General features: G+C 43.0%; 1 protein-coding gene across 1 annotated transcript; it reads left to right on the top strand.

Annotated features, from left to right (window-relative positions):
• The first annotated feature begins 1,814 nt into the window (after nt 1-1,814).
• LOC142586901 (uncharacterized) lies at nt 1,815-11,932 on the top strand. The gene is made up of 5 exons (XM_075697783.1): nt 1,815-1,900; nt 6,879-6,916; nt 7,694-7,768; nt 8,748-8,960; nt 11,490-11,932. The coding sequence occupies exons 1-5, from the start codon at nt 1,867-1,869 to the stop codon at nt 11,508-11,510; spliced, it is 381 nt and encodes a 126-aa protein (XP_075553898.1). The 5' UTR covers nt 1,815-1,866; the 3' UTR covers nt 11,511-11,932.
• The last annotated feature ends 3,595 nt before the right edge of the window (nt 11,933-15,527 follow it).

Below are 15,527 nucleotides of genomic sequence, written 5' to 3'. Positions count from 1 at the left end.
TTTATGGGAATGAAAGTGCATGAAAAAGCAACTTGCCGCAGGTGGGGAACGACCCCACAAACTTCGCATTTCGCGTGCGATGCTCTACCAATTGAGCTACCGCGGCGCCGTTTCCCCATCCACTTTCTTGGGTATTTATGTTTCCTAGTAAAACTCTGGGAGCGTCACCACTCACAGCGTCACCACTCACAGACCTTGGCGGCGGGTGTGGAACGACCTTTGCGCCGCAGGCGTCACGAGAACATAATATTTTTGGGTGAAGGCAACAGGTCAGTAAACCCACACTTGCTACCTGAAGGCATCAATGTTGTCGTATTCGAGATCTTCGTTATGCTATAAACGAGAAGAAAGGGGGTTAACCGAGGGGCCCAATTTTTATTAGTCATATCATAAGAAGTCAACAAACACAGACACGAAGGACAACATAGGGGAAACTACTTGTGTTCAATAAACGAAATAAAGAAACGATAAATTTATGGAAATGAAAGTGCATGCAAAAGCAACTTGCCGCAGGTAGGGAACAATTGTGGAATTTCAACATCGTATATAATCCAGTTAAACTTCCACCAACACGAGAAAGAGTGAACTTGGCCGGACAGCTTAGAAACTTCGAAGAACCTAATCCTCAACACCTTTCTAAAGACATCTGTCAGGTAGCGCTTGGATATCTCAGCTGAAGAGAAACCCACGTTTTGCGCTTACTCAAGTGCAAATCATGTGTACGTGAGAGAAGAGATCTACTTCAGCACAGTGCAGAGACATTGACATGACATAACATTGTGAACGCCTTTTCATTTTAATTCTTTTTGTTAGACTAGAAATTCTCGCTAAAAAAATACTGGCTATCAACATTACCGGGCGTTTGTGGTGAATCTGTTTATATATTTGTCGTGTAAAGTAATGGAACACTGGCTTATTGGCGCTACCATGCACAATACTTCGCGCTGGGCAAGTAGGATTTGACTGCGTTCAACCTTTCTAAATTTGTACTACGGGCCTTGGAAATAGCCTTGTGTTATTGTCGCTTCCATTTCTATCACGACCATAATGTTTCGAAACGATCAATAATATCAGATTTATTAGTTTATAGAAATTGCGTTGCTGTACACCCTTGTGAAAGATACTTCGATGTGGAACTATCCTAGATTTCCGGAGTTTTGCTGGAATCTAAGTGTCCCGCCATGACATGTTTGTCATTGACAACAAAAATACCTGCACAGTTCAAGCTTTCGCATTCAGCTAATATAGTATTATTTTTTATGCTAGGAATTCCTCATTTATGTAATTTGTGCACTCCATGCAAAAAAAGAAGAAATGGGAATAGAAGAGACGGAAAATTTGCATGCGAAAGCTGTGTGATACCCACCCGCTTTTACAGGAAAATGTTGCCAAGGAGGCAAGTGTATATTTATAGTAACGCAAACTAGCTGTGGAAAGTCTCGTCGCAAAGGTAATGTATTTTATGGCGATTTGTTGAACGCACTGTACTAAAAAATAAAAAAGATTGATGTGTCGCTTACGGCTGGGAAATTTAATTTCACGTCTATGAACTGTGCAATCGCCCTAGACAAGCACATTTCTTTGGAAGCCGGCAGAGAACCGCAAGAAGCGTCGCTGAAATCATTCATCGCTCATCACCGCGCGAAAAGCAATTACGAGGCTTCTCGCGCACGCGTAACTAGTTGCTTGCGTGCAGGCAAGCTCCGAGTTTGTTACTCCGAACTGAAGTTTCTGGCCTCTGAAAAAAATGCAGCCACGTGCAAAAGGTCTCGCAAGTGAGCTGTAAGTATTTAGGGCTCTCCTTTCGCTCGTACAGCTGAGCATCTTCCAACGATCACCGCGGCCTGCCGTGAACACTGAGAAACGATGTGGTGTAGGCTTGTGTTGGCCCTCTTTGCATGTAAGTGAATTTCTTTCTTAATATTGAATGTTATCGAGTTTGGCGACTACAAAGATTGTGCTTACAATGGGAATATGTGTCCGTTGTGCTGTAATAGTTGTGTGAAAAATAAAAGCAAATGCATAGGGCGGCACTGAGAGCATGGGAAACTGTACTGAGTACGTTTATAAGCCTTCATAGCTAAAGCAAGGTGGCCCCCGTTTATCTCCTGTACTATATATCTTTTTTTTACCGTCCAAGATCGTATTGACGACGTGGTAACTTGAACACAATGGTAGTTAAGTTATTGTTATTATTAGTCGCCATATTCTTATTCACTTGCGGGGCTCGACCACTCCATGTAGCCTAAAAAGTCCTGAAATAAAATGACAAACCGCGACTAACTTGTTTCACGTCGGTAAGCTGCGCCTACAGTAGATTTATTCGTCACGTGCTGCAAGTGGGTTTAATTTGTTGCTTAACATCACCACCATTATCATGGCTAATAAACGGATGCGTGCGATAGAGACTTCCCACGCATCTTCAAGTGATTCAGACCTGTGGTAGTAAGATTCGGCGGCACTAGGCGATTCTCCCGCGACAAACGTTTTATAAGCGGATTCAATTGGTATGTGAAACAAAATACATGCGAGTTCATTAAACAATTTCAAGTTAAATCATCTTGCCATTATAATCGACGTAATGTGATTAATAGCAAATCAATTTACGAACACATGAAAGTGCCAACGCCAAAACACGCCATTTACGAGGCCGACTATGCAGCCGGGTTCAACAGGACACTCTGTGCTATCTAGCGGCAGCGCGACTAAGTCCGCGCGCAACGTGCGTGCAAATATTCGTTCAGGCAAGTCGTCTAAATATACATAACGCGGAGTTAATTCCTCTGCTCACCCCATCAATTAAAGAACCCTTTGTTGTCATTGAAGAGAGGTACTTACCGACCCCTCCAGAGACAGGAGCCACCATTCTGCACGTGCAACCACGTTAGATAGATAGATAGATAGATAGATAGATAGATAGATAGATAGATAGATAGATAGATAGATAGATAGATAGATAGATAGATAGATAGATAGATAGATAGATAGATAGGGAAGTGCGTGAAGTACCCTAATAAGCTAAGGCATTCAGATAGCGGCGAAATTTATCCTACGATAAATGTGGACGTAAACCGTTTAGTCTTCAGTAAATATAGCATCAAATAAGATATTGCCACCACCGAAACGTGTGACGTATGAGGCGTATGCTGCAGCGGGATTCCTCTCTGGCGTTTCCTTCACACTCGGCGCCATGTAGCTCCGCCGCCGCGAAGCCTGCACGTGGCCTAATGAATGCTTGGCGCGCTGGTGGGTGAGAACGCTTAGAAGTGCGTCATGCGGCCGTCGAGCTCCTCTCTCACGCTTGACTCTCGACCCACTGCGCCATCTAGTGGTAGTGCTGAGAAGTCCGCGCTTTGCCTCCGAGACAAGAAGCGTGGCGCACAAATACCTACGAATGGTGGGAATCATTCCCTCACTTGGCGTGCTCTCAGTGGCACATATAGACCCAAGTGGGCGAGAGGCTCATGGAAGAGCGGCACACACTAATACATTCATGGCGCATCTCGCTGGATCGTTGGCGTGAAAGACGCCTGCTAGTGCACAGCCTGCTAATGCACCGGGTTGCAGACCTCGAGGAACCGTGGTGACGTGGGTTTGATTCCGCTCAGCATTGGGGAAACGTAAAGGATTTTTTTTGCCATTGTAGAACAGCACATTGCCAATTGCACATACCTGGTTACCCAAGTCGGAGTCCATTGTAAAGCGTCACACCCGCAGGGGCACATACCCAGCGACGCAAGTTGGCGTTGCAGTGTTCCTTCGAAAAGTGGTGCCTACCAAGTCCCGCATCTACCTATGTGGGCGTGAAAGAGGTTCGCTGAAGAGTGCCACGAATGTTTTCACTGGCGCAAACTCGGTGAACCATGTTGGTGCGATGGCTGGTTTGAAACCATTTTACTTCAACACAGAAGCCTAATGCGGTAGCCATTCGACCACGTACTACCTAGTGATCCAGGTAGGCGGAAAAATACATTTAGGAACAAACATCCACAGATAGACAGATAGCCTCCGGAAAGTGCGTGAAGTACCTAATGAGCTTTAACGTAATAAAACACAAGTTATTTGATATTTGGCCCTCCGCAGCAGACAGAGTCGGTACTAGGTACTTTAACTTAAAAGCCAGCACTGTTTCACTAAACTCGGGATGGTGGGCGGTCCTAAGTTCCGCATACCCATTTAGCGATCTCTGCGTCAAAAAGGTTTGTTTAAGAGTGACTTTAACGCAACAAAACACACGTGATTTGACATTTGGCCCTCCGCAGTAGCTAGAGTCGGTACTAGGGACTTTTACTTAAAAGCCGGGACTGTTCCACTAAACTCGGTATGGTAGGCAGCCACGTGCTCATTTAGCGATGTTGGTGTCAAAGAGGTTTGTTTGAGACTGACGCACACTTACTGTAACGTACCCAGTGACCCAAGTGGCCATCTAAGAGGTTCATTAAATGTGGTATTGAGCCCGGGTCACATACCTAGTGACCAGAGTTAGTCTGACGCTTGGTGTTGAAGCCTCTTCTTGAGACCAGCAGCGCTCATCGTTATCCATAAGGCCATGGACTACGCAGTCATACAATTTAGCGGAAAACTGTCAGAGACAGTTAGATAGTCCATGGAACGTGCGTAAAGCATCCTCAGAAAGCTAATTGCATTAAAAGCGATCATATCATTATTTTAACACTATATCCACTTTTTTTATTTCTATCGCTTGGCTAAATTATTTATGCAAACAACTTTTTAAAGGGTTCCCTTCAGGCTCATATGTGCATAGGGAGGCCCTCATTATAATTTGTCACTAAGTAAATGTTGGCAACAACATATTTTGCTGCCTTCTCTTTTCTACATGAGTCATACAAAAAGGCATCATATAAAACCGCACAATATCACAAATGTTTCACAAATGCCACAATAAGTTTCAGAAACATTTTAGAGATACTACCAATACCGAAGATGTGTTTACAGTGATCGGTTTTTCTTTTTCGGGGCAGTGAAAACCTTCTCTATATAAATATTTGACTGATTGTATTATGCATTTTAACTTGGCCAATCATACTGTTTAGTGTGACCATTACCAGGCCTGTTTACTTCTGGCCTGCCAATAGAACAGCTTTTTACTTGAAATATATTTCTTTGATTCTGGGCTTTGAGTCATTGCCTCTTTTATTTTTCTTACTCGTGTTGAGCTTTGGAGCAATATTTCCGTTACAATTGGAATATCTTTTGCGCACTATGGACGAAAGCGTCCTATATCTGTATCTTCTTCCTATAGGTTATAACCGTAGGGGCTGAATGAGATTGTTACATGCTGCTTTGGCTGTTCTTGTGTTATTCTTCGATTTGGCTTCACCTTCCTGGGAAGTATAGCTCATTAAATCATTTTTAATGGCTTCTCCATAGCCTACTGTTCCATTCATTATAAACAGAGAGAGAGAGAGAGAGAGAGAGAGAGAGACCAGAAAGAAAGGCAGGGAGCTTAACCAAGTGGTCACTCGTTTGACTCCCCTACATGTGGCGAAGGGCAAAAATTTTAATTAAATTATGGGGTCTTATCTTCCAAAGCCACGATTTGATTTGGGGCTACATGTGGCGAAGGGCAAAAATTTTAATTAAATTATGGGGTCTTATCTTCCAAAGCCACGATTTGATTTGGGGCTCTTTGACGTGCACCTCAAATCTAAGTACAGGAGTGTTTTCGTATTTCGACTCCACTGAAATGCGGGCGCCGCGACCGCGATTCGATCCCGCGATCTTGTGCTTAGAAGCCGAACACCGTAACCCCTAAGCAACTACGGCGGGAGGGGAAGGGTAAAGAGAGAGGGAGAAAGATAGAAATAAAAATCGCACAAAGCGTTTGTGATACAAGCATATGCACCAAGGTGGGTGTTCTTGAATCACCGTTTTTGTCACGATGATCTCTTTCATAGCAGATTTTACGTTGAAATCAAGAAACTACTTGGTACTACAGCAAGGTATAGCTCAAAGTATATAGAAATTTTTGTGACACATCACTAGGCAGTTTAGTGATGAAACGATTTCACTTTCACTAAGATTATTGTGATCATAACTTTCCTCTTGACTTTTTCAATGCAACAGAAAAGCTAACAGAAAGCCTTCGCATTGAATTTTCCCGTAGAAATCCGAAGAAGCATATATCAAAGCTGTGGTTGTAAATGGTATGTTCAAGAAGCGAATCATTGTTGACAGACCTGGCTGCTACAGTCAGCTCAGTGAAGCGAATCTCTGATGGAAAGCGCGGTCTTGAATGTGTGGATCACTGTACTAGTTAAAGGTGTTAAGACTATCTACACGCATTCCGATCGAGCGAAGCAGGTTATTGCTAGGCCGGGTACAGGTTCTAGCAAGCCATACTATATAATAGAAACACATTATAAAATAATATGTGAACGAAGCAATAGAGTGAACATAAGAAGCGGTGTCTTCTAAATATATTTATTTTCTTGCTCGAACGCGTTTTGCCTGCTGTATGGTGTGTTGTTTAGATGGCCCGCGTGTAAATTTGAGAATAAGTGCGGCTGGCTGCTTCGTGGTCAAATTTATTCATTTTCAATCGCTTATTCCATGCTGAACTGCTCATGCGTCTTCCAATATAAGTATTGTAATAAGGTCTCGTCGTCGTGTTTAGAGCTGTTCTTACACTGCTGTACCTATAGTATGACAAATGTGGTTGTAAGCTCCAGACAAATGTTCTCAAGATATGGGTAAGTTCTGTTCTGTTATATGGCCGAATAAAAAGTGAATGCATGTTATATGAACTGTGCATCATTTTACAAGGCTAAATTTTGAAGTGCGATATGTTTCTTAAGCTGCTCGAAAAAATTCGAAAATATTCCAAACTCATTTTGTCCTTTACTTGTATATTTTAGTCTTCACAGGCTTCACTGCAGTCAGAAGCACTATCATGGTAAGCAACGCATTATATTTGTGCGCTACACTTATCCAAGTAATTGTAAAGGCCACAATAATACTACATAGATGTATAGTTTCTGATATTTTCCTTTAACTGAATGTTGCCAACGTCTTCGAATGCCAGGGGGTCCTAATTTGTTTTAGTTTACTAAGGCAAAAATATTGTTACTTCTGATAATTTAACACAAAAGGTTAGCTTGAATGTAGGAGTTAATTATTTTGCCGCTGCCATATTTCTTTCTTACTAATTTCCATGTTCTGACATTCTTAAATCGCGCCAACGCATAAACATACAGCATACTGACAGATACTCCTGTAAACTGCGGAATATTCATTGTCTGTTCTGTAGCGACGCCTCATATCTAACAAAAACGAAACTAAGAGTTCGATTCTTGCGTTGCAAAAGCACATTGCTTTTGAGGCCTAAGATAAACGACGCCAGTCCTCAATAACTAAAGTCACATTACAAAGATTTCTTAGTGTGCCATAATGTTGTACTGCTGATCAGGACCTGGTACCTGATGGGGTCATTATCCTCGTCAGAAATGAAGCCCTATTAACTCAGTCATGACCTCATTCCTGACCGGCTCACAGTTGACTTCCGAGACCTAATCTTTCGCCGCAGTCTGGACACCACTATGGCAGCAGAATCCGAAAACGAATTTCTCTATAACATCGAATGATTGGTTCTTAAGAGACAGTCGGCTTCGAAGTCAAAACTAGCTTAGATGCAAACTACGCATTTTGGCATTCATTTTTTTTTCTCTTCTAGATGCACGGTGGCGGCTACTTCCCAGAGCCGGGAATAAAGAAAGTCTCCAGCCACAGCTTCTGGGCCCACCAGGGGGTGAGGGTGTTCACTTGCCGGGCTCTTAATGCGATAACCGCGCCATACTGCCACTGGCCGCGCGTCGCCGACGTCACGGCACTGTTGGCGCTGCTGCCCGATCGTAGTGTTGTCCCGATATCGAACGGTACTCGCAAGGTCCGCACATGGAGGATTCGGTTCCTTGTGCGCGCCGTGCCTATGGCTGCAAGACGAATCCACGAGGACGCACTGTCACGCTCCGCTGAGTCGGCCTGGGCCGGTATTTTGTAGCGATGCCTTTTCCGATTCTATGCTTTTTCAGGCTTTTCGCGCTTGGCCAGTGTGGTCAGAGCGACGGTCTGCCCACATTATCAATGGGATCAGGCGGCCGTGTGTGGTGGATGGTAAGAATAGCATAGAATAAGGCATAAGGCATCGCTACAAAATAGCGGCCCTGGTCAAAGCCAGAATAGAATTGTGGCTTCCGCTGCTAGCATGATCTTTGTGTGCGCATGCATTAATGCTCTTACTGAGAAGCTGCGCGCATACAACGCCGTGTTGCACGCACTGGTCTGAGAAAAGCTAACTTTAAACGTTGTGCTAAATCTATCTGATCTTTTGGTGCATTACACCAGGGGTCCATACACTGGCCTCAGTGGAGCGCGGACACTAAACGTTACGCTGAATCAGACCTTTTCAGCTGGCGCTTAAGGACGCTGACGATTTTATCTTCCCTGTCATTTCGCGCACAATCCACGTGTGGCGGCGGGAACGCCCACTGCCGGCGTTCCTCGTCAAGCGAGAATTAGAGCGAGCCTGGTTTTCGCTTGAGCTCTGCTCCGGCGGCAGTGGGTGTGAGAAGGCGCGAGTTGGAACGTGCGGTAGTGCCGGTGAGGGTGAGTGCGTATCGTGAAAAAGTAAATGTTGATGAGGGAGCTTAACTTGCTCAGTTGATCTATATTAGCGCAGCGTGGTTTTAGGATGGCATCCTGCCACTTGCTAATCTTCCCTTGCACAGGGTGCCGGAGGGTTCCTGACTCCAGGCATCATTGGGGGAGCAGCGGCTGGCGGAATAGCAGGTGGCGTCATCGGTGGTGCATCAGGGGGTGTGGCAGGTGGCGTCATCGGTGGTGCAGCAGGTGGTGTGGCAAGTGGTGTCGGCGGTAGCTTGACTGGCGGCGTGGTTGGAGGAATAAAGTCGTTTAGATACTGGCCGCCACAACAACAGTTGGTATGAAATGCCTGCGATGCTATTTTTCTTATGGCCACTAGCCTTTGGTATGGCCGTTATACTATGTAAAGAATTTCTGCCATATCTCTCCCCAGTATAGCTGCCTGGTTCTTTTCTTACTCCTCTCGATTAAGAAGCGCTTCTAATCGGTTTTATTCCTGTGATACCATAATGAGCTATAATCATTTACGGTGGTAAAGATAAGCATGTCTCTTTTGGTGTCTCACTGAAAGGCATCGCTCATTCTATTATTTTTCCCGTGAATCCATCTATGTTCATAATATGCACTATCTGTGCAAACAGTGTGAAGAAAACTCAAAAGGCAAACGTAAAAAAGAGCGTCTAACAGAGCCTTTTTTGCATTAAACAACAAAAATGAATGCCTCACGCAAACTACACACAATCTCATGGAACATTATTTAATATATCCTCTGAAGAATACTACTCGAAAGACGTGGTTGCTGTAGACGTCGCCACGCATTGACACGGCACGGTTTGACGTAGCTTTGAAATATGTGATATCTTTTATGTGTACCTTTACTTGTAAAATACAGGGACCTCTAGCATAAGCAGATAAGATAGAGAGTGACGGAAGTATACAATTCAATACTATGAGTGCGTACCACATTCTACTACATTGAAATCAGGCACAGCACAAAAAAGTGATAAATATAGCAACACCAACAAAAAGTGCAATATATGGATTGCCAATTCCATCCGAAAACTGAGACACAGTTCACTTGTGGATTTCACTGTGCCTAGAATTAAGATCTTCAATCGTACAGGGAAACCATACCAGTGCGGGTTAGAAAGTTTCATATGCAAGGCGTTGTAGCTTCTAGTATACACTTGTGGGACAGGTGTTAAAGGGCAATAAAGCTATTAGTTAAATACATTTTCAGAATTATTAGAAATGTAGACTTTAAGACTTGTATGGTAAAAGTTAAGAACTAATTTCGCAATAAAACAACAGGAAAATAGTAGCGATCTGCGTCGCCGAACCTAGAGCAGTCGTTAAAGATGAAACAGTTTTATTTCATCCATATGCCCACAAAAAAAGAGGTACCTAACCATTACTTCATATGCAAACAAAGTGGAATGAGCACTTTTCTTGAAGAATATATCCGAAAGAACACGAAGAAAAAGGGGAAGGAAAAAAGAGGAGGCGATAATGTTTGAAATTGATTGGCGTGCAATACAGCAGTAATGGAACGAATAGCCGAACATTATGCGGAGACCCGGTATTCAGGCAGGGCTTAGCTGCCAACTAAGCGTATATTGAAACAAAGAATAGGCCTACGTGAATAAAAGTATTCGTTCGTCTAAGCATTTTTAGATAAATAAAACTACAGTATACATTCCTAAAGCTTGGAGTATTCCTAGTTCTATAATCTCTCCCATCGCGAATTTCGAAGATAATGGCTCACAAGTTCACCATCTCTTTTGTCAGCTGCCCTGTTATGGGATGCAATGCATTATAAGAATATATACAGTCGATTTCTCTCGGTGAACATAACGCAGCCAGGGATGTAGAACACTAGCACTGCACATATATTGTCCAACTTCTCGCTTAGAAGTCAAGGCTCGTCAACTACTGCAGCCTGTAGTTGAGATTGTACAACATTTTGTCGAACTGCGCGCGCGATGCTGTCTGAAGCGCCGTCCGTTGCAATTTCGCAATCACTTCACACCACTGAAATATAATATCGTTAACAATACACTTAGCTCCAGCGTAAGCCTTTTGTATTTCGTATAATAATTTACTGTTTACTTTCTCTAAGCCGGTACCCTCTGTGCATAACCATGAAGCGTGCGAGTCGCTCAGAATTGGCCATCAGAAAGATCCTGATGGGGAACCCATAAAGCGTAAAGCAAAAAAAAAAAGAGAGAGAGAGAGAACAGACATCTCTGCAATCATGCAGGTTGGGCTATGTCTTCCACCTACGAGTGTCGCCAAGTTTACATAAACATGGTCACTCATGGACTTGCGAAGTGCTCTGGAACAGTCATTTTTCTTGTGTGTATAGAAATTTAAAACTGCTGTCACTGCATTTTTTTCCACAGTTATTATTCAATACTTTTTCGAGAGCACTAATTAATTAGGGCCATAGGAGCAACTGGAATCGTCTAAGAGACACTAACATCTGTTTCAATTAACATTGTTAACTAGTTTTTTTTTCAGAACTGTGCGGTCTCCTACACGACTCGTATATTTTTGTGTTGCAATCCGAAGGAATCCGTAGGATTTCGACTTGTCCTTAAACTGCAACGTTCAGCCTTGAATTGAGAGGTCCGGTTCGGTCTGAGTGCTGTTGTGGATGCCTTCAGTCCTTTCAATGATTTAATTCTCTTCTCCATGCAAAATCAGGGTGCAGGCTGTGAGGTATATTGTATAGGGGGCGAGGAAGTAGAATATATATATATCACTAAATCATTCATATTTTGGTAGTGGAATCAGTGTGGTTGTAAGAGCTTCTAAAGTGGTTCGTGCCTCGGTTTTTATTCCCTCGTTTTTCTTTTGTCCAACAGCTACCACCGCTACTTGGATGATGCGGTTTCAGCAAGAGGAGTCCGTGAGAGGTCCCATGAATATGAATAATGCACGGAAATACACTATGATGTATAACGTCGTGTGTATCTTTTTTGTGTTTAACGTACGGCCATTTTGCCGTTTTGGATGCCTTGGTGCTGGAAAATTGACAAACGACGACACTGCTAACATTTCAGGCAGCGCAGTACGCAATCTTGCTGAATACAAATCTATATGACACTTACCCCTGTATTGAGAAACGCTTTTTAACTTGGAGCTGACGCTTGGCTTAATCTAAATGATTCCTCAAGTCAACGTGCCCATGACACTCATTGCGTTTCCTTCGGCGTGCTCACGACACGTTTCATTTAGACTGAGTCAAGCGTGGACATAAAGTTAACATGCATTTCTAAATACGGGGCTCGTCACGCGCCGTTGGCGCCATGGCTGCCACCGTCGTCCTGCTGTAATGTGATCGATGGCGCATGCGCGGTCTGTCTGCGGTGGCTCACGATGCCTCATGTGAAGCGAGAGATGCGTAGTGCCTTGGGGCGCAACCGCAGAGTCGGCTCAGTCGGCTGCTTCAGCGGAGGCAGTGCACAGTTCCTTCCGTGATTGTCATGGCCTGATCGTTTCGCAAACACTAGCGTTCCTGAAATGTAGATGTGCACAAAATGATGGTCTGAGTGAAAAAGGCAGTAAAGCTGAAGCTGTGAACACCGATATGTCTTCTTCAGTGTCCTGTAGTGTACAATCAGGATGTGAAGCCTAAAACACTACTACTGGCGTTCCTCATTATGGCCGCGTTCTCAGACGCCTTGTAGCTGCGAGCACACAGTTGCCTCCAGGTAGTGCGCCATTTTAAAAGCGTCGCATGAGTTTTACATAAACCTTCCTATTGATTTTAATGCTTTGTCCCTCCCGGCTAAACTGCCAGATTTTTTCCTACGAGCATTTTCTTCTGTTTCAACCATCACATTAGGCGTGGACACCAAAAACACATATCATTTTGAACATGTGGCCGTTTTGGGGAATATGAAAGCTACAAGAAAAGGGAAGTTTCACAAACACTACTCTCGAAAAATGGCGGTAAGAAATGCTATATAAGGAAGCATTTCTAACTATCTCATATTTTCCTGACTAGAAGAAAATTGGGACCTGAAAATGCTTAGATACTGCAGAAGTCGTGGGACGTAAGGTGATTGCTCTGCACTCCTTAATAAATTAAATAGCACAGTTTAATGTCTCGCAGCCGCAGAGTGCTCTAGATTAGGGATGCCATATTGCGGCGCATCGGAAAAGTTTTGGCCTAGCGAGGACCTTAAACGCACACAATTTGTTCATAAACGCCACATATTTCCTTGCCTAAAAGAGAAATTGAGAGACTGCAGCGTTACCTTTCCCGATACCAGATAATGAAACCGAAGAAGCATAGCAATGTAGGAAGAAGGATACTTTTCTTAGAAGGATTAAACGTACCACCTTTTTACTCTCTGTGGAAAGAAACAATTTGTTCTTTTTTTCGTCTATCGCTGCATTCGTTGTAATTTTTTCTTAGTAAATTATATGAACGCGATAGAACATGTCACTTTATGGTCAAGTACCGAACAAGTGGCATATAATGCACCCAAGTAAATAGTATTTTACAGAACAATGCACAAAAATATGATAGATAAAGAACAAGGGACGGTTGAAAAAATAATGGAATAAAACATTATATAGGTGAACAATTTAAGTGAAAAAGACTCATATCCTATACAGACACGCGTGGCGATATGATTGCAAGAATGAGCAGTCGCATTCAGATCACAAGCACATATAAAGAATCAGTACTCGTGTGGCTATCGTAATGCAGTTATGCGATAAGTAAACAATGACATCTATGTTGGCTTCTTATGCTGCGACAAATAAATATCGAGCCCTTAAGTTTTCTTTCTTCTCGTAACCTAATACAAGAATGATAAAACGAAACAAACCGAAAATTCTTGTACACACCACAAGATATCATGTAACTACACACACTAAATATATGTGAATGCGCATTGAGAAAGAACAAGACGTGATAACAATAAAACTTTATGGGAGTTAGCGCCAATGTCAAATGCTCAGCTCACCAATTCAGTAATCATATTCAAAGAATGCATATACTTACGAATAACAAAGAAATATGCCACACTCAAACACTTCTTGCCCCATCATAATTTCTTAATCCTGTTCGTAAAATGGATAAATGCCACTTGAGGCAGTTTTGGCAGTGCACTATGGAGATAGAGGTACATTAATGAGCATAGAAAACGAATAAAATCACAGGTTGAAAACCAGCTTGTGTTATCATCGCGTCACTCTAAATGACACCTCAGCAAAATGACGCGTCGCAAAAGGTTTTTCACATGCAGTCTGCACCCTGCATCACTTTCGAAATTCTTGGCGGTGTTCTTTCACTGACGCTGCGAGTTGTTCGGTATGGTTGCCTAAGAAATACACATTGGTCAAACTGGAAACGTTGTGGGAAATATATTGTTTTTTCTTAGAAAATCTGGAAAACGTAACACTAGAAATTTGGACGCAGACACAACACAACCAATAACAACAAATGCCATTAACAACTATTTATTTCCATAAAACACCATTTATACGGCCATTCGAGAGAAATGCTCAGTATTACTACCACACGGTGAAAGGTTTTCATCAAGAACTACCACCTGAGTGAATACAGGCATTCAAAAACACGACCTTGGCCTCGCGCTACGCAGTTCATGGTCTGCTTATACAGATTGCGGAAGGATTATTATCAAGAAAGAGGCCAAAGCCAACCGAGTCACGTTATTTGCAGAACTGACGGGAATCCTAGGCTGACAAAACCACGACTCGCATCAACACTATGTATTATAGGCAAACGTACATACTTGTCGGGTTTCTTCTTTCTTTAGAGCAGGCTCCCTGAGTCGGTGGTATATACACCGTTCTCTCTGGCCAATGCAAACCTCTTAACATATCGTGGTAATTTGAATATACAGAACCACCCTTGAAGAACACGTCATGAACATTTTTACCCTGTGGGAAAACCTCATTTGATGCCACCGCAAATCGGAGGACAAAGCTTGGACAAACCGTTTAGAGGATAAGATACCCCAGGACTATGGTGCCTCTTTGTGGCCTTCTAGAAATTGTGCGAGGTCTTATGCATATAAGGTGTTACCCAAGGTTTAAACATCGGTCACTGGGGACCAACCCTTTCCCATCCAGCTTTGTTTTTTTGCTTTATTCTGGAATGATTAGCCCAAGGAAAGAAAACCGACTTAGGGAAACCCACTAACTTAATGGTCGAAGTTGAGGTGCATTTGACGCAGGCATAATTTCTGCAAAGCGAATTCGAAGCAGTGAGTTAGAGTGCCCCTTTCACAATTTTAAATTAAGCGGAGTCAAAAGGCAAGGAGAGAGGCCCATCAACCATGGTGCTCCAAAAATTTCACTTGCAGGTCCAGGAACTGTAACCCTTCCATTTCTGGCATGCCATGCATGAAAACCAGGCCCTGCGCTGCTCGATAAAAGGATCGATGATTATTGCAGGGGAAGTAAATTCGCGCTGCTTCTATAAAACACTTCAAAAATAATCGACATGCCCTAAAATATTTAACAGCTGAACCTCATTAAGCGCGTTCCCGAGAACCCTCTCAACATAAGCCAAAAAGCATTTAAAATTGGTGACCGCATGACGCCATACACCCCCTACGCTGCCGAAAAGGCTACTTGATAAGCACAATAAAAAGCCATACCAAGGTAAAATTCCAATCTTTTTAAAAAAGATGTCGACTGACAAAGAGGTAGAATTCCTAAAGTCGTATTCTCGATAAGCTTTAATGCAGTTGTTTACAAATGATAAAACCTTGTCTTCAGGCATCTAATCAACCAAATCTTCAATATCTACCGAAAATGCGGAATGCAGACGTCCATTGTGGTTACCAAAATCAGCTACTTTAAAGAAAGGCGTCACGCGGAAGGGAGCTCCCATATTGCTATTCTCAACTTATTCAAGA

Source organism: Dermacentor variabilis, chromosome 7, assembly GCF_050947875.1.
Source record: "Dermacentor variabilis isolate Ectoservices chromosome 7, ASM5094787v1, whole genome shotgun sequence".
Lineage (NCBI taxonomy): Eukaryota > Metazoa > Arthropoda > Arachnida > Ixodida > Ixodidae > Dermacentor > Dermacentor variabilis.
This window is presented reverse-complemented; position numbering and strand designations above follow the sequence as displayed.